This window comes from Haemorhous mexicanus, chromosome 2 (assembly GCF_027477595.1).
Source record: "Haemorhous mexicanus isolate bHaeMex1 chromosome 2, bHaeMex1.pri, whole genome shotgun sequence".
Classification (NCBI taxonomy): domain Eukaryota; kingdom Metazoa; phylum Chordata; class Aves; order Passeriformes; family Fringillidae; genus Haemorhous; species Haemorhous mexicanus.
In genome coordinates this window covers 84827976-84845108 of record NC_082342.1, presented here as the reverse complement: position 1 = coordinate 84845108, position 17133 = coordinate 84827976, and the positions used below count along the sequence as shown (strand labels likewise).

Below are 17133 nucleotides of genomic sequence, written 5' to 3'. Positions count from 1 at the left end.
AATTTTAAAATATTCAGGTTGATTTTATAACAAAGTCGTTATAAAATTTTAAATAAAACATCAAAATATATGATGTCCTGCTGACAGAAGATTTACTCCTGGCAATTACAACACTGTGCCTCAGTCCATAGAGCCTCTACTCCCAGCAATGAGTAGAGAGGTGGTGCAATTAATAGAAAATTAATAGAAAAAACCAGAATCTAATATCTCCTGAATTGCTAGTGTTATTTGATGGTTCTCAGTGGTTAGGCAGAGCTGAATTGCCAAAGTGCTCCAGCAATTGAGGGTACAGCCATGTTTGCCATCCCCTGGACATGAGAAGCCCTAGATTACATTCTGTAGTTTATGTGGCTTCATCCTGAGGCAACCTGCTCCTTGTAAAGGAGAGCATCTCTTATGCCTTTGCCAGCTGGAAGCCTGTTGAGCCTTAGTCGGCCAACAGCCTTTCATATAATTAAATAATTCTGCCTCCAAAGCGTTTTTGTCTGAGCCAAATTATAGGCATTAGGATAGCAGCGATGTTGGCTTTGCCAGCCAACACTAAAATTAGGTTGCATGATTTATCTTATAACTTGTTTGGGTGCTGACAAATAGTGCCAAATCTCTGCATGGATTCCCTGAGCTGCACTTATGAGGGGGAAAAAAAGCTGCAGGAGAGAACATCAGGAGGATGGAAGTGTGTCACCTTTACTTCATCACTGCCGTGCTTTTTTTAACATGTCAGTGCCATCCTGCTAAGAGGAGGAAGCATGATCTGTGAATTCTACAGCTATCAATTTTCTTTTTAATTAAAAACAACTTTGAAGTTCTCTCCCACTAGAGGAGACAAGCTTCTCTCATACAGCAAAATATGAGCTTGGAAGGAGTGTGATTTCTGCCTGTAAAACACATCAGGAGAGTAAAGACGGGGAAAAGAGAGGAGCTAAAGAGTCATGGATATACAATAGAGTCTGTGTGAATTTTTAGACTGGAAATTGTAAGTCTTCTAACTGCTGAATGTCCTGAAAAACTCATGACGGTTAGAACATAACAGGGCAAAAACTGTGTCTTTAAAAGCTGGAGCTTGATAATATTTAAGGCATTTTGTAATGACCTTGTTGGTTAGAAAAGACTCTCTTCATCAACCCAAGTTGTCATTTCTCAGCTTGAAATTTTCTTCAAACAAGTGCTTTTTGTGTGCTTTTCTCTAAGCATATTTGCAGTATTTCAAAATGTAAAATACAAAATCTTTTTGAAATTCATGAGTCCTTGCTGATGAGTTTCAATTTTCTTTATTGTTTGCCTTAACAAGAGAGAAGTAGTCAGGAGCCAAGTTGAAAGTATCTTAGAGGTCTTTTCCAACCTGATTCTGCATGTAGTTGAGAATAGCATTAGAGTTTGGGACTAGCTCTCTGCAATCGGAGGCTGGATTATTTGACAAAGGGCCATGGAATCACCAAACGTCTGCACTGGGCGATTGCCCTGGTGCCCCCTCACCTCTGCTCCAGACAATCCCAGACTTGCACTACCAGCAGCCACACATCACAGAATCACAAAACTATTAAGGGAGGAAGGGACCTCGGGATATCATCTAATCCAACCGCCCAGCCAAGGCAGGGTCACCTGGAGCAGATGGCATGGGAACACAGAGGGTTTGGAATGTCTGCAGAGAGGAAGACACCACGGCCTCCATGGGCCGCCAGGGCTTTGCCACCCTCAGCGAAAAGAGGCTCTTCACCTCCAGCTGCTCAGGGGAGGATTTTGAAAACCCATTTTCCGGATTGTAGATTCCATTTCCCACTCTAAAGTTTGGGAGCGGAGTGAAGGGAGGCTGGGGGGTGGGGGTGAAGAGCTTCAGCTCATGGCACGGGTTAAACAGCGGCTCAGAGGGGCCCGGCTCCGTAGCTCAGGGCGGCGGGCCGTCAGACCCAGCGCTCCCCAATCTTTTTCATGCGCTAGGTCCCAGTAGCTCCTGGGGCTCAGCCGGCGCCTCCCAACGGGCGGCGCCTCCCGGCAGCGCCGCCCCGCCATGCCGCAGCCCCGCCCCATGGAGCCGCGCCGGGGGCGGGACTGCCCGGCGGCCGGGCGAGGGCAGGAGGCCGGTGCCGGCGGTGTTCGTCCCGCGGGGCAGCGCTGCCGATGCGTGCGCTGTGGCCTCTGTGCCTCGCCCTGGGAGCCGCGGCGGCGGCCGCGGGCGGGGGCGGGCGGCCGAGCGCCGAGCGCAGCGCCGTGTGGGGGCCCGGGCTGCGCGCCGCGGCCGCGCTCCCCGCACGGTACTTCTATGTGCAGGCCGTGGACGCCCGAGGGCTGAGGTGAGGGCGACGGCAGCGGCTTTTCGGGGAGGTTCTGGGCAGGGTCAAACCGGGAGGCTTGCGATTTGCTCCTAGAAGATGCAGGCTAAAAGCTCCCTCTCCCTGACTCTGCATATCCCTTGGCAAGAGCTGATTAATCCTTTCAAGGAGTATCAAATAACGGCGCGAGGGGATGAGATAGGAAGATGAAAACGTTCAGCAGCAAAGCATACGTGTTAGTCAGTGGAAAAATTCATTATTTATTCTCCTTTGTCAAAACTTTAGCAGTGACTAATACATTTAATTTGTTAGGTTCAGGCATCACTGTTTCCACTGTTTTGGTACGTTAGTATTTCTCCTACTTGCAGAGGCACAAGATCAGTGCAATCATTTAGGAATTACTCCATAGACTAATAGGTAAATTTCTTAGGAATTAAATAGGACGAGGAGCAATGGCCATAAACTAAAATACAGGAAATTTCACCTCACCATGAGGAAAAACTTTTCCTGAGGGTGGCAGAGGACTGGAACAGGCTGCCCAGGCAGGCTGTGGAGTCTCGCTGTCTGGAGACATTGCAAACCCCCTGGACACATTCCTGTGTCCCCTGCTGCACGGTGACCTTGCTTTGGCAGGGGGATTGGACTAGATGATCTCCGGAGGTCCTTTCCAGCCCTAACAACTCTGTGATTCTGTGATTTTCAGAGGATACTCATTGCTTTCCATTTATTTAGGAAAACTGGTCATGCAACCTAGATAGGTGCTCAGAATGCTCTATCAAGGTCATCCAGATTAGATGCACCATGGCTTGTATGAGTACAGAAGCTGCCAATTCATCTTAACTTGGATAGTAAATATTTCTTGCATTTAATTGAACTGGCAGCTCTCGAGTATGTCTGGACAAGTTTTAGGCAAGGTGAAGTAAGGAGTTAGAGGCCAAGAGCCTGGTCACTGGAAGAAAGGTGGAAGGAAGTTGACAGCATTTTGACTGCACCAACTTTGTTAAAACCTCAATGATATGTGATAACTTCATGATTATTCAGATTATTTTATTTGGTTTTATGGAGATTTTTCTGTTTTGATGAATGTTTAATTATACCAGAATATCTCATTAACACATTGAATTATGTGATCCCTCTATAATTTCTTTTCCCTGTTTTTTTCCCATATAAGCTACCATAATGATTAAGAAGTGTAACTTTGTTCTTTACTTCCTTAAATAATACCTGGAAAATAAGGTAATCTGAAAACATTTTGCTTCTGAATGTAAAATAATAGACTTATTAACCTGTTAAAGTGAACATTTCGATGTGCTTGTAGAGGCCTAACACGGCTCAGAGGAAATTGTGGCTAACATGGCTCACGGGAAATCTGTTGACTTGCAAAGGAATGGACCAGCTAAGAAATTTGTTGTATGTTTCCTTTGTTTATTAAGCTCCCACTTATTCTCTGGGTAGGTTCACTTCATCACCAGGTGAAAATGCATTCCAAGTGAAGATCACTGCTCCTGAAGAACAGTTCACTCGTGTTGGTGTGCAAGTATTGGACAGGAAAGATGGTTCCTTCCTCGTGAGGTACAGGATGTATGCAAGCTACAAAAGCCTGAGGATAGAAGTCAAAACTGGAGATAAGCATGTTGCAAAGTCTCCATATATATTAAAAGGTAAGAGGCACCACTGCACACAGGTTTCCTGTCATGGCTGACAAAGTGTGTCCCAGAATGTCTTCTACTAGAAGCATAGGATTCTTTGGGATCTCAGTACTTCTCTGGACTATCAAATCCCATTGGAATTCAGAATAATAGTATTCAAAATAATAAAAGGAAGCAAATGCTGTGAAGCTGTTGCCTAATAAATACAGGTAGAAGGCTCACACATAAGCTGATGACTCCATTAGAGTTAATAAAAATTTCAGACACATCCATTTAGCATTGCTGAAGTTTTGGCCCTAAGCAGTGAATGTTTGACCCTGTTCTGTGATCTGAACAGCTCAATATTATGACTTATTAAAAGTAAAATAATAATTTTGTCCCAACAGGACCTATTTACCATGAAAACTGTGACTGCCCTCAGGAGGAAAGCAGTGCATGGCTGGAAGAGATGAACTGCCCTCAAACCATTCCACAGATTCAGAGAGATCTAGCAAATTTTCCCATTGTTGACCCAGATAAGATTGCCAAAGAAATTCCGCAGAGGTTTGGACAAAGACAGAGTTTGTGTCACTACACCATCAAAGACAATGAGGTATGGAGTCTGGTTGATCTGAGGTCCATATGGGAATTTGGTGGCAAGACATAGGCAGTTTGGTTGTTCCAAGTTCTAAAAGCTTCTTGTAGTGTATTCTTTAAGAGCAAGACTTTGCTTGCTTCTCTGTCCTTGAATACTTTGCAGTTTGTGTATGAGCTCAGCAATGTCTCAGCTACTTTGTAAGTGCCTTTTTGTCCACGTTACAACTGAAACACAGCAAAAGCAAATTACTTTCCAGGCAATCAATGTGAGTACTGGGCACACACCCAAGTCTCCTAAATGCTAATTCAGTTTCCTGTTCTCTGAGCAATACTGCTGTGAGGTGTCACAGTCATCTAATTTGAAGTACATCAATAAATTACGTCATGCATAATTCTGAGATACCACTTTTAGTTGAACTGAGGATCAGAGCTACAATTCTTTACAACAAAGAATTGTATATACTGTACTTATTTCAGTGGAGTTTTATATGGAAATTAGAAGAGTGGAACACCACAGAAATAGGCAACAGTTTCTGCTTCCATGAAACAGACCTCAAACATCTGCAAAAGCAAGCAAATTTTGTAATTTTTTTTTTCCATCATTTTTCTGTGATGAGATTTCTATTGCTTCCCAGCTGATTCATAAATCTATACAGCCATGTAGTCTGTCTGAGTAGTTACTATGTGATTGAAACAGCTCTGAATTGTGCCAGCTGTTCTCTGAAATGAAATCACCCAGTAAAACTTTGTTTATTTTCAGGTTTATATAAAGACATATGGGGAACATGTTGGCTTCAGAATTTTCATGGATGCCATACTGCTTTCTTTGACCAGAAAAGTGAGTACATCTGTACAGCCACTTTTTCTGCATGTCCTAATTTATAGAAGCCTGGCCTTAAATACATGTCAGTGTATTTGTTGCTGTTTCTGTTAAAAAACTCTTGCTCATTGATTAATTATGGAAAGGTCACGGATTTTCCTTGTTTGAAGCTGTTATGTTCTGGAATGCCATCTGATTGAGTATCACAAAAGTTAATTGAATAAGCAGGCTTTTATAGGTGAGTTTGATAAGCCAGAACAGGGTGTGTTGGTTTGGTTTTTTTCTGTAGAATAAATAAATCATCCTGTAGCATCTAACAGAAAATTCTATCTCTGCAGGTACATTGCTGCAAAAATCTGAACGCAAGTTAACATGTTAAAGAAATAGCAAGTAACCTTTCCACTATCCTCAGGATTAGTAATGGATCAGTTATGCTCCTCTGTCTGCCTTTGTGTGTCATGCTTTAAGGATTGCTCTGTTGATAACATTGCTGAACTAACATTGCACAGGAAAATGGGAAAAATTACTAAATGTACAAATGCACATCTGGGGATTGTTTCATCTAACACTGTCTACAGGAGGACATGAGTTCTAAGGGAAGACATGAATGTAGAATACAATTACCTAAAAGATTGTTCTCTGGAAGATGGAAGTAAACTGTTCTTGGTGTCAGTAGTGTTGGACAAGAAATAATGGAGTTAAATTGCATCTAAGGACTTTAGACTAAAAGTTGAAAAAGGTTTGCTAACTCCAAAACAAGAAACTGTTTACAAATCTAGAAAACACAGTTTGTCTCATTCCCATTAAATAAGAACTTTTATTAGGATAGTGTCACTGTGTGACAGTAGATAGTTGGTTGGAGAAGAGGATTCAGGCTGCTGATGGATTCTGCTGCTGAGGATGCGGAGAAAATACAATTTGTAGGGTTTATGCTCATGACAACCATTAGATGGCACCATAGTAATGAAGTTCGGTGCTGAGCATGAGACTAGCAGACACCCTTTGAAAGGAAAATAGTATCTTCCACCATTTAGAAGTATTTGCGATTTGGCTAATTATTAATTTATTTTGGTTTTAAAGAGGCAACTGAGAGTGATGTATGGGAGATGTATATTTTTTAAAAATGAAATGAAGAGAGTGAACTGAGATATGACATTAGTTCTGCACTGACCTTATATGTGCCTTCAGGGTTCTGTAAAATAGCAGCCATATGTCATGTTTTGCCTTTGGCTCTCCAGACTGAACTGTCCCACCATTTTCAGTGTTTTCTCACAAGGCAGCCGGTCCTTTCTTTGGAAAACTACAAAGTGCCTTTCTTTGTCCCTTTTTTTACTTCACTTGAAAATACCCAAATCACACACAATGTTTAATACAGGGGTGCATCACAGTTTCATAAAGCAGCAAAATGATGCCCTCTGTCCTGCTTCCTGGCCATCAACAGTATTTTCCTTGCCTTTGGCTGTGACAGTGATTTCAGGTATGGTTCCACGCTTCCAAATATTTTAAATAAGTGACGTTGTTATGCTTAATAATTAACCAAAGCACTGACTAAATGTGGTCTTCTCATCATGGCTGTTTATTTCTGTTTCTTCTCTTCTGTTGGATTTAGGCATCCTGCAGACACAGGGTCAGTCAGGTCACTGATGTGACAGAAAACTGATTTACCAGCGAGCATCAGTTTTCTATATAGTAACAAGGTGATCCAGCTTACCTTGGAACTATACAATTACTGACTAGGTCCTAGTGCTAGCCTGATAAACAGATTGTGTGGCCAATCATGTAAAGTATAACAGGAAACCATCCTCTAAAAAGGTGCTCCTATGCCTTAGGTGACTTTGTGCAAATATTTTTTTAAAAAATACTATTTTGTAGGCTTTGCTCTGTGGTCTCAGTACTTCTTACAGGTTTCTAAATATGAATGATTTATTACAGGTACATTAAGTACATTAGACACCTGGCTATTTTTCCTCTTAGTGAGGTTGTTTTCATAATGCAAGAGGCCAGCAGAATATTGTTTGTGCTAAACTGCATTTGTGCCTACTTTGCTTCTCTTTAGGTGAAAATGCCAGATGTAGAATTTTTTGTTAATTTGGGGGACTGGCCTCTGGAGAAAAGGAAGCCCCCACAGAACTTGCACCCAATCTTCTCGTGGTGTGGGTCCAGTGAGTCAAAAGACATTGTCATGCCAACATACGACTTAACAGATTCGGTTTTGGAGACTATGGGACGGTAAGAAATGGCTTAAACTTTTCACAAAATTCACAATTAATGATCTTCCATAGAGATCTGTATGGTAACAGTATATTAACTATTTTCATTTACTCATTGCAACACTGGCAACCCAGGTAGGCAGTGACTGTGTAATCAATATATTATTGTACTTCACTGTTTCATTTAAAAAAATCTAAATTTATCTAAACATGGTCAAATCACTGAAAACAGGACTTTAGAGTGTTTCAAGGCTAGGCATTTGATTTGTTTGCTTTGTTTCTCCCCCCATGAACTTGTTAACAACTGGCCAGGTGTCTTTCTTTCCTGATTTTGTTAGAATTTGTTTTTTGTGTACCTTTCAAATCCCAGCATAGCTATTAGGAATTTTCAAACTAGGAGCTACCATCTCCCACTTTGATTACTGACCATAACTAGCCTTAGCAACTGCTCTGTTCTGTCTTGACACACTAAAAAGACAGCTTGCTTCTAAGAAATCTTTGTAATCCATCTTGAAGTTGTTTATCGTTTCACTGCATTCCGTTCAAGTTCCTTTTTTTTGGTCACGACTTTTTCTAAATTTGCTATCCCTTGCCCTCCCAGTTTGTCTTTAAGTTCTTAACATTTTTAAGGATGTGCAGTATGTTTTATTGAGCAAGTTACACTACCTTGCATCAACCTTCTCTGGCAACCATATCCACTTTTACCTATTTTTTTTCCTTGGTATTGTTTCCACATGCCATGTTGTTGAATGATGCTGTCACCTGTGAACTTAACATACACTATCTGTTTCTATTGCTGCAAATGACTGGTACAGTAACACATGATGGTGTGCTCATGACTTGCCTTCATCTTTGCTCTCTGCCTATGGGTACTGTGAACTCTTTTAAGTAACTGCACTTTAAAAAGTTTCCAGTAGGCTTCACTATTAAACCACTTCTTTCTGCTGCAGAGTCAGCCTGGATATGATGTCAGTCCAAGCAAACACTGGCCCATCGTGGGAAGACAAGAACACCACAGCCTTCTGGAGAGGACGTGACAGCCGCAAAGAGAGGCTTGAGCTTGTAAAACTCAGCAGGAAATATCCAGAGATCATAGATGCTGCTTTCACAAACTTTTTTTTCTTTAAACATGATGAAAGCCTCTATGGCCCTATTGTTAAGCACATTTCATTTTTTGATTTTTTTAAGGTAAGCCACTAATAATTTTTCATAGAACTCAGTTCTCACTGTTTCCCATTATGAAATAACTTAGTATGTGTTATTGAAAATAAAATGATTTTTAGTTTTTCAGGACACCACCAGTAACAAGCATGACTAGACATCCCTCCGGTGGAATTAACTGCTATGTAGCTCCTACCCTCAGGATAGTAATGTCTGAGTAACATCTAAAGGTTCTGTAGAACCTCGTGTAATCTATATAACTTCAAGTTCCTTTTTTTATTTCTTTTTCCTGATTCAGCGATCAGGACTACTAACATAACTAACATAGTGGGAAAATCTGTGGATGAAGTGGCACATCTACCCTCACATCCGAGAATGAGCACCTAAGAATTCCCGGAGAACTTAATTGATGAAGCTCTGTGTACCCTGCACTGTGATGAATTCCAAACTAGATAATAAAAGCTTCTTAGACACTGATGCTTGCCTAGCCAGTCCTACCTGTCTCAATGTCGGCAAGTCAGTAATACCAGTGCCCTCAGAATATAACCTAACCAAGCCACTGGGATCTTGTGGTTTTTAATAACTTCTGGTCCTTTTCTTTGCAGTATAAATATCAAATTAATGTTGATGGCACAGTGGCAGCATACAGATTGCCTTATCTACTAGCAGGAAACAGTGTGGTGCTAAAGCAAGACTCCATCTACTATGAGCACTTTTATAACGAGTTGCAGCCATGGAAACACTACATCCCATTTAAAAGTGACCTGAGTGATCTGCTAGAAAAACTACAGTGGGCTAAAGATCATGATGAAGAGGTAAAATATGCATTAAGAAGTATGAAGTAATGTTTCTAGAAGAGAACAGAAATTGAATTTCTTTAAAACAAAGCAAAAAAAAAAATACTAGGAGAACTTGAAATTTATTTTCATCAACTCTACAAAGAAGAAAAACACTCAAAAATGCATAATATTGTCCTTAATTTGAAATCAGACTGAACTTCAGGAAAAAAAAGAGTATCTTCCTGACAACTTTTAAAAAGAATGTTTTATTTGAGTTATCCTAAACTAATCCTATCCTGTCAACTTCAGTTGTAACCAACAGTAGCACCCTAAAATAAATACTAGTTCTGGGCAATAAAAAAAATAAACCAAACTTTCATTTTATTTGACAGGCAAAAAATATTGCAAAATCTGGACAAGAATTTGCAAGAAACAATCTCATGGGAGACCACATTTTTTGTTACTATTTCAAGCTTTTCCAGGTCAGTATATTTTTAATGGCTACTGGCACAGAAATAGAAATCACACAGCAAGAATTTAGGGCAACAGAGCTGCTGGAAATTGGCCAGTCTGGTACTTGAAGCCAGGAAGCAAGCAGCAGCAATTAAAATCTTAATTTGGTTTTTACAAACGTTGTATTCAATTATATGCTATGAAACCCTTTAAGAGTATGCTGGCTGTTTGAGAGGCAGTGGGATCCCATAAATCTTGATCTAATCTGCCAGAATATGTTGCCCACAATGATCAAAGAATTCCACATCAGACGCACACCCTGTGAACCACAGCTGAAAATATCTGTGCATTAGCACCAAGATACTGAACTCCAGGGCGGCACCCGAAGGGGCTCCCATCTGCAGCTGGGTGTTCCCTCACCCTGTCTGTGACAGGCTGCAGGAACAGATGGTGTAGCCCCGGAGTTTTTACAGAATTGCTCAGCTGATTTGGTACAATATAGGCAACTAGATGTAAAATTTATAACATTTATGCATTAATGATACCTTCCTTTTTCTAAAACTAGGAATATGCCAGCTTGCAAGTGAGTGAACCAAAAATCAGAGATGGGATGGAGAAGGTGCAGCAGCCTGATGATGACCTTTTCCCATGCACTTGCCACCGAAAAAAGGTACAGTCCATGCAGAGTTAAATGTAAAGTGCTGAGTGTCTTTAGTTCCTGCTCAGCCCTGCTGGAGCAGGGCTGCTCAGTGCCCCACAGTATCAGTTATCAGGCCAGGCCATTAACACCTATCGAACTTAGAAACACTTCTTGATGTATTTGCAGGACTAGAGGACTAGACAGTGAAAAATAGGCTTCCAGTTAACTGAAACATGTTTCTTTTTTTTTGACTGCAGGCCAAAGATGAACTCTGACAGAAGTAAATAATTTTTTTCAGTATTTACCTAAATTCAGACTGTCGTCTTGAAGAAAAATCTGGGTTAGTATGCCTGTGGATATTTTAAAGTTTACCATTTTGTGATCTAGGTAGGGAAGAAAACAAAGCACCCCTGATTTCCTTTTTATCATGCAGTGGTGGCAGAGCCTTATTCAAACACATTTTTATAATTTTTTTTAAATAAAAACCATGTTTGTATCAGTCATGTGTTCCTGTCCTGTGTTACCTTAGAAATGCAGATACTGTATACAAGCATGAGTAAAAAGTAAGTCTTTTCACAAACATGAAACTGTTCTGCAAAGAAGGGCAGATGAGAATTGTATATCTTCCCTCCACTCTATCTCTCTGTTTATCTATCCATCCATCCAAAGGCTTCTGTCTTCAAACCGTAACTTTGCCCCTTCTGAGAGAATCTCAAAGGCAGTGCTGTGGGGTTCATAATAAATCTTGCTAACCTGAAGGAAAACCACAGTCCAATTCTGCTATAGGCTCGGTTATACCAACAGGTTAGTCACAGCCCATAATGAGAAGGGCTGCAGCTGCCAGTACACACAAAGTGTTTCATCCACTCTCCAGTGTTACAGCTCAGACAGGGACCTGAGATCCTCCTGTCACAATGGATGTAGAACTGGTTCCTGCTCCAGGAGTTCTTCCATCACTAAACACAATTTGTCTATTGGTCTTTTTTTATCAGAGGGTCTCTGATAGTCCTTTACACAAGGGATCAGTCCTTTATACAAAGAACATTAGTGAAGGGGACTCCTCAAAACCGAACCATGTTCTTTGCTCCACATGCCCAGCTGTGCCTGCATTACCTCCTCCTCCCCACAGAGGCAGAATCTGGCTCCCTAAGGTGGCAGACATGTAACCAGCCAAAGATTCCTCTCCCTGCCTCACAGGTTTGGAAGCACCTGGGAAGGCCAGCACACAGCACCAAGGCAAAGTAGTACAACAGGCTTGCCAGCCTCAGGGGATGTACTGGCAGAACCCTAAAATCAGTAGGTTTTAATTGCAAGTGAGTACAGCATCAGTAATATACTCAGAAATTCCCTAAAGATATGCTGTTGAAGTAGATTTTTTTCCAGTATATTGCTTCAAATATTAGTCAAAAGCATTACTTAATCCTCTGCATTCCAAAGTGTTGTATATGGATATTTGCATAGAAACACAGAGAACAATGCTGCCATGATATATTTTCTGTACTTCTGGAAGTTCTTTATTATTATTTTGCATTTTTTTTCATTCATACAAAGCTTTATTTGCATTTGCACTTAGACCTCTGAAAACATCCGATTTAAGAAAAATATGCCTCTAAACAATAACAAATCCCTTATTTGCCACATTTAGGAAAAACTAAATGAAGATACTGCTTGAACACTGCAAATTATTTTTGCTGCAGTTGAACATTCTCTCTAAGCCAAGAAAAAACTTGAGCATTTACTTCTTCCATGATATCATCTGCTGCTCGTCCTTTGACTGCCATCCCATGGTTTGCTTTATCAATCCAATGGATTTTTTTAGGGGCTTTCATTTTGCTCACCACACCTTCTAGCAATTGCTATGGAGAAAACAAGAATGCAAATATTAGGCAATATGAGAACTGCTACAAACTCTGGAACTCCTAAGTATCTCTTGTTTTGCCTGTGTAATGCAAAATAGGCAGCTCCTAAAAACCAGATAAATGGATCTGTGTGCACATGAAAAATACCCTGCTAGGAAAATGGGATGTATTCTCTATTCAGGATATGAATAGTGGGATCTGCTCAAAGCTTCACCCTCATTCAAAGAGAACAGCAGAAAATTAAACCTCAAAGGAGTCCATTTTTACTGTCAGAGGGTAGTGCTGGCAATAAAATGATAGAATTAAGTCAGATTTGTCTTCAGAGGCTGAGTAGCAATGTAATTCCTTAGGGACTAGCTTTGACACTGTTGAAATTTCTCAGCAAACAGATCTAAGAACCAGCTCACAAAGTCAAAGATTCCCCCATAAAGAGGGCACTCCAAGGATCTGCTGGTCACCAGCCTGACTTATTTTGGCAACAAATCCTCACAAAATCATTATGACTCCTTAGAAACTGTCCAAGCATGGAAAATGACAATTGCACATAGACTCAAATTCACACTGGCCTGTTCAAGAACTGCAGACACCTGTTTGCAAGGAAACACAGAAAAAGAAAAGCACTGTTTCCCTCCTTCTGTACACCTGCTCTTCATCTCTGCACAAATATCACTTTCTACCACAGAAGCCTGACTTAGGGGTAGAACTGCTTTGCTAGAAGAATTTGCCATGAAAATGTGACCAATGTGACATTGATGGCACCACACAATGGGTTTTGTAACTTGAAATGGTTAAAACAAAATAGGAAATAACTCACTCCTTCCATAGACCACTTTTAATTTTTGCAATCCTACTGAAACCATTTAAATCAGGTGTTTCAGTGACCCAAAGATGAGCTTGCTAAAGTGGAAGATCAAGCATGGTCCATTAAGTATTAAGCAGCAAAAGGAAACACTGCCAGGCTTCCTTGTGTCTGATGAAGTTTTCTACCCAAGGCTTCCTTCAGAAGACAGCTATTTAGGCAAGGCTGTTAATTAGGTGAAATACACCTAAGGCTCACTGAGGCTCATTGCTGCTCCTCCAGACTGCCCTTTCATAGCAGGATTTACAAGGGTACTCACTTTTTCACACATCTCATCTGCTGATCCTGAGACAAACAGCACTGGACACGTGATCAGTAATAAATCCTCATCCCGGAGCTTGGACTGCAGTTTTGGTCGATGCAATGGGTAAGATAAACACACGAGACCTTGAATGAAGCCATCATCATCATCACCCTGGCTCAGCTGACGTATCACAGAGGCAGCAGCTCGTGAGCCCATGGAACGGCCTTTCTCCCATGCAGAAATAAAGGAAAAAATATTATCTGCTGTCAGCTCATCTACATTCTGGTTTAGTAAACAACTCCCCAAACCAATCCAACTGAGTGTATTTCAGTGTCACAAAATGCTAGGGATGTTCTACTTCATGAAAAACATTAATCCTAATTTCAACATTTTCTAGGCTAAGATATTAGCCTAGTTGTAACATTTACACCCCTGTTGAAAAAAGAAGGGGAAAAGAAAGAAAAGAAAATATAAATGGATAGGGATCCCTTGCAATACTGGAAGGAACAACACCCCAGCCTGGGGACAAGGGAAAAGAAGGACTGGTCCTACGCTCCAGAGCCTGGAAATTTGAGATAGCCATGATAGTATCCTGTATCATTATTTTCATGCAACATCAATTTGCTCAAATTCAAAACAAAAATCTGTGCTTGATTTCACTTGGCTCACAAAACAAGTCCAGCCAGTGTTTTGCACACCTTGAACTTCAGCCTAAAAGAAAAAGTAGAAGGGAGGGAAAAAAGTGTGAACTTGGAACATGAGGTCAGCAAGGAAGATTCAAAGTATCTCCTCAAAGAGGAGGCATACGAGCTGACAATGCACTGTAACTGAGTGTTACAAGTCGATAGTTCTTAGAGCAGCACAGACTTGGTTCACTTAAGAGAAAACTTAGAATTTCCCCTATCAAGATATTCCTAACCACCCCCATCTATTCCCCTTTCCACATAATAGAGCTGACTTTTTTTATCTGGGTTTTAATACCAAAACCTGTTTTGGGAAAATTGTTTTCCATTTATCAGTAACCAGAATTATTCAAGATCTGCAGTTAAAAAGTACACATAGATAATCAGAAAACTCATGCCCTGTAAATTCTAAGTGACAAGGAATTTTTCTCCCAAAGTACCTGGAAAAAACAATCTATTGCTCTTTCTTTCCTCTTCTGCAGTAAGATCTATGGCATCATAAGGAGTGTTCATTTGCTTCTCACCAAAGTGGGACAGACTTGGAATACTTACAGTTTGCTATTACTACAGACAGTATAAGAGAGAAAATTATTGATAATAAAAACAATACCTGCAAGGAAAACACCAGAAAGTTTATAATCATCATGAAGTTTTAAGTATTCCTATAGAAATAAGAGAAAGAGAAGCATTACAAGTCAGAATTAAGACAGCTAGGAAGCTGGGGATCTCTTCCCCACACAGAAAATGGGAAGCTCTTTCAGAACTGCAGATTAAAAGAACAGGTACATACAAGGTGCCCTCTTGGGTTTTATCACATAACTGGTTTCATGACATTTTGCAGCAACAACATAATCAATTTCACATTAGCTCTCAGCAAGTCTAAAATATCAGATGGCCTAAAAAGTTACCAAAACATAACTGATTACTATGTATCAACTCAGTTATAGTAACAGACCCATGCACACTCTTGTCCCATCAAAAGGAAAAACAGGTTTGCAAAAATGCCCTTCACTGAGGTTATGTATTTGTGACACAATCAGTTAAGTCCAATAGAAAAGATAAAATTCAGCAACATTTTTTCTGGTTTTAGGAGATAACTAATCAGATGCTATCGTAGCAGATGCCTTAAAATTATCCTTACATAGCAGCATATTAACATAAACACACTAACAACATTATGCTTCTTCCAGAAAGACTGGAGATGCCCATCAAAGACAGTAAAGTCTGACTCCAAATTAATGTACATATAATCATAATGATATCATAAAAAATTCCTTTAGAACTGGACTTTGTTCCCCTCTGAAAATGCCTCCTGCTCAATGCAAGCAGATCACCCATCATAAATTCTTCACCCAGCTCGTTTCCATCCTTAATTCTTCCACTTTTTGCAAGCTGTAAGTTTTCCCATGAAACACCCTTGCTCTTTGTCAGGCTTTTCTTTTTCCCTGAACTCGAACCCACACACTTGTGGCAGCTGTTCCAGCTGTTGTCCATCTAAGAACTGCTTTGATGTTTCTGTTCACACACAGCGCTCCATTTACCTAAGCATTGGTTCTAATTTTCCCACTGTTGCTTGACTAATCTCTGGCTGTAATTTAAGAAACCTGGAAGACAGCACCCATGGATCTAAGCTTTGGTCTAAGAATTTTTTTCACTCCTTACCACAACTGCTTTGAAAGCCTTAGTTCTGTAGGCAACATTAAGGCCTTTACAAGTAAATCGCAGGCACAGAATTCCATGGGATGCAAGATAGGCTGCCAAGGACACTAATTGAGGGAAATTCATGTCTCCCCCAGCTCCATGAGTAAGAATCACTCCAAATGTTGGTTTCTTCTCTGGGACAGAAAAGATAGCATCAAGGTATTTGTTTCCAAAAGGTACTTTCACTTTAACCTAGAAATGAAACAAACCCCAAAATTATTATTAAAAAAACCAAAATCAAACAAAAACCCAAAAAACCAAGAGGGAGTGTTCCCAGTCTATACATCTACACATTATTATGAAAAAAACCCCAATTAAGAAATAAATAAAAATTGCATGCCTGCTTTTATTTCTTCTGTTTAAGAGTACTAAATGAGTGACTGCACCTGCAGTTCAAAGATTTTCTGTACAATAATGGGCAAATCACTTTATGACTCCACACCTTATGTTCTGCATTAGAGAATGAAGCTTCAAAGCATAAACTGAAATGGTTCTGGCCCTCTCTATATATTTATGACTAGCTTTTCCAGACCTAACTAGCTGCCTGGACCATAATATGTGACATTAAGACATAGCCTAGCAAACATTTCGAAATCACACGGTGGTAACCAGTGAGTGAAGTAACAGAGGCAAGGACTGAACCTTCCCCAGGGACAGGGTACAGCACAGGTTCGGCCAAAGCTCCAGGGGGACACAGGGCCTCCATCAACACAGCCAGCTGGACACAAGACCTGCTCATGTTCTGCGGAATGAACGGGGACTGGGCAACACCAGTGCCCCTGTGGCGGCTTCTGAGAGCAGGAAAGACACCGCAGGGCAGGGATAAACTCAGCGTCCCGAAGGCGCTCCTCGGCAGCGCTCCGCAGAGGAGCTGCACAGGCCGAGGGAGCCGCCGAGCGGCCCTGCCGAGTTGCTGCCCCTTGAGCGAGTGGCAGATGCCAGTCAAGGCAGGGGAAGGCGGAGGACACGCGGGACAGCTGCAGGCCTGCACACAGGCAGAGCTGCAGCCACCACCAGCCACGGACACACCGCTCCTGAGAAGACACAGGCGGCAACGCACCCACTCCGCCCCCTTGCCCAGCTCCAGGGCCTTCTCAGAGGGAAGGGCGGCTGCCCCGGGCAGCAAGAGCCCACGCACCCCCACAAGGGGCAGGCGCACGGCTGCGGCCATACCTCCGCCCGCCCGGTCATCCCGCCGTGACGTCACTGGAGTGACAGCCCCCCGCGCC

The 17133-nt window shown here is 41.4% G+C and overlaps 2 protein-coding genes across 2 annotated transcripts; one reads left to right on the top strand and one right to left on the bottom strand.

Annotated features, from left to right (window-relative positions):
- Positions 1 to 2072: 2072 nt before the first annotated feature.
- On the top strand, positions 2073 to 11057 carry POGLUT2 (protein O-glucosyltransferase 2). Its single transcript, XM_059839308.1, has 10 exons — positions 2073 to 2291; positions 3726 to 3931; positions 4306 to 4511; positions 5256 to 5333; positions 7372 to 7544; positions 8476 to 8713; positions 9292 to 9501; positions 9858 to 9947; positions 10484 to 10588; positions 10816 to 11057. The coding sequence occupies exons 1-10, from the start codon at positions 2119 to 2121 to the stop codon at positions 10831 to 10833; spliced, it is 1497 nt and encodes a 498-aa protein (XP_059695291.1). The 5' UTR covers positions 2073 to 2118; the 3' UTR covers positions 10834 to 11057.
- A 990-nt stretch (positions 11058 to 12047) lies between these two features.
- Positions 12048 to 17133, bottom strand: TEX30 (testis expressed 30). Its single transcript, XM_059839309.1, has 5 exons — positions 17078 to 17133; positions 15866 to 16096; positions 14814 to 14865; positions 13536 to 13744; positions 12048 to 12414 (listed from the first exon to the last, which is right to left on the bottom strand). The coding sequence occupies exons 1-5, from the start codon at positions 17093 to 17095 to the stop codon at positions 12241 to 12243; spliced, it is 684 nt and encodes a 227-aa protein (XP_059695292.1). The 5' UTR covers positions 17096 to 17133; the 3' UTR covers positions 12048 to 12240.

Coding starts and splice junctions, on each gene's coding strand:
- TEX30 (XM_059839309.1), bottom strand. Junction 14,866..15,865: donor AGGCTTTCAAAGCAGTTGTG/GTAAGGAGTGAA, acceptor TTATTTCTATAG/GAATACTTAAAACTTCATGA. Junction 13,745..14,813: donor TTCTGGTGTTTTCCTTGCAG/GTATTGTTTTTA, acceptor CATGGGAGAAAG/GCCGTTCCATGGGCTCACGA.
- POGLUT2 (XM_059839308.1), top strand. CDS start 2,119: ATGCGTGCGCTGTGGCCTCTGTGCCTCGCCCTGGGAGCCGCGGCGGCG. Junction 4,512..5,255: donor ACACCATCAAAGACAATGAG/GTATGGAGTCTG, acceptor GTTTATTTTCAG/GTTTATATAAAGACATATGG. Junction 5,334..7,371: donor TGCTTTCTTTGACCAGAAAA/GTGAGTACATCT, acceptor GCTTCTCTTTAG/GTGAAAATGCCAGATGTAGA.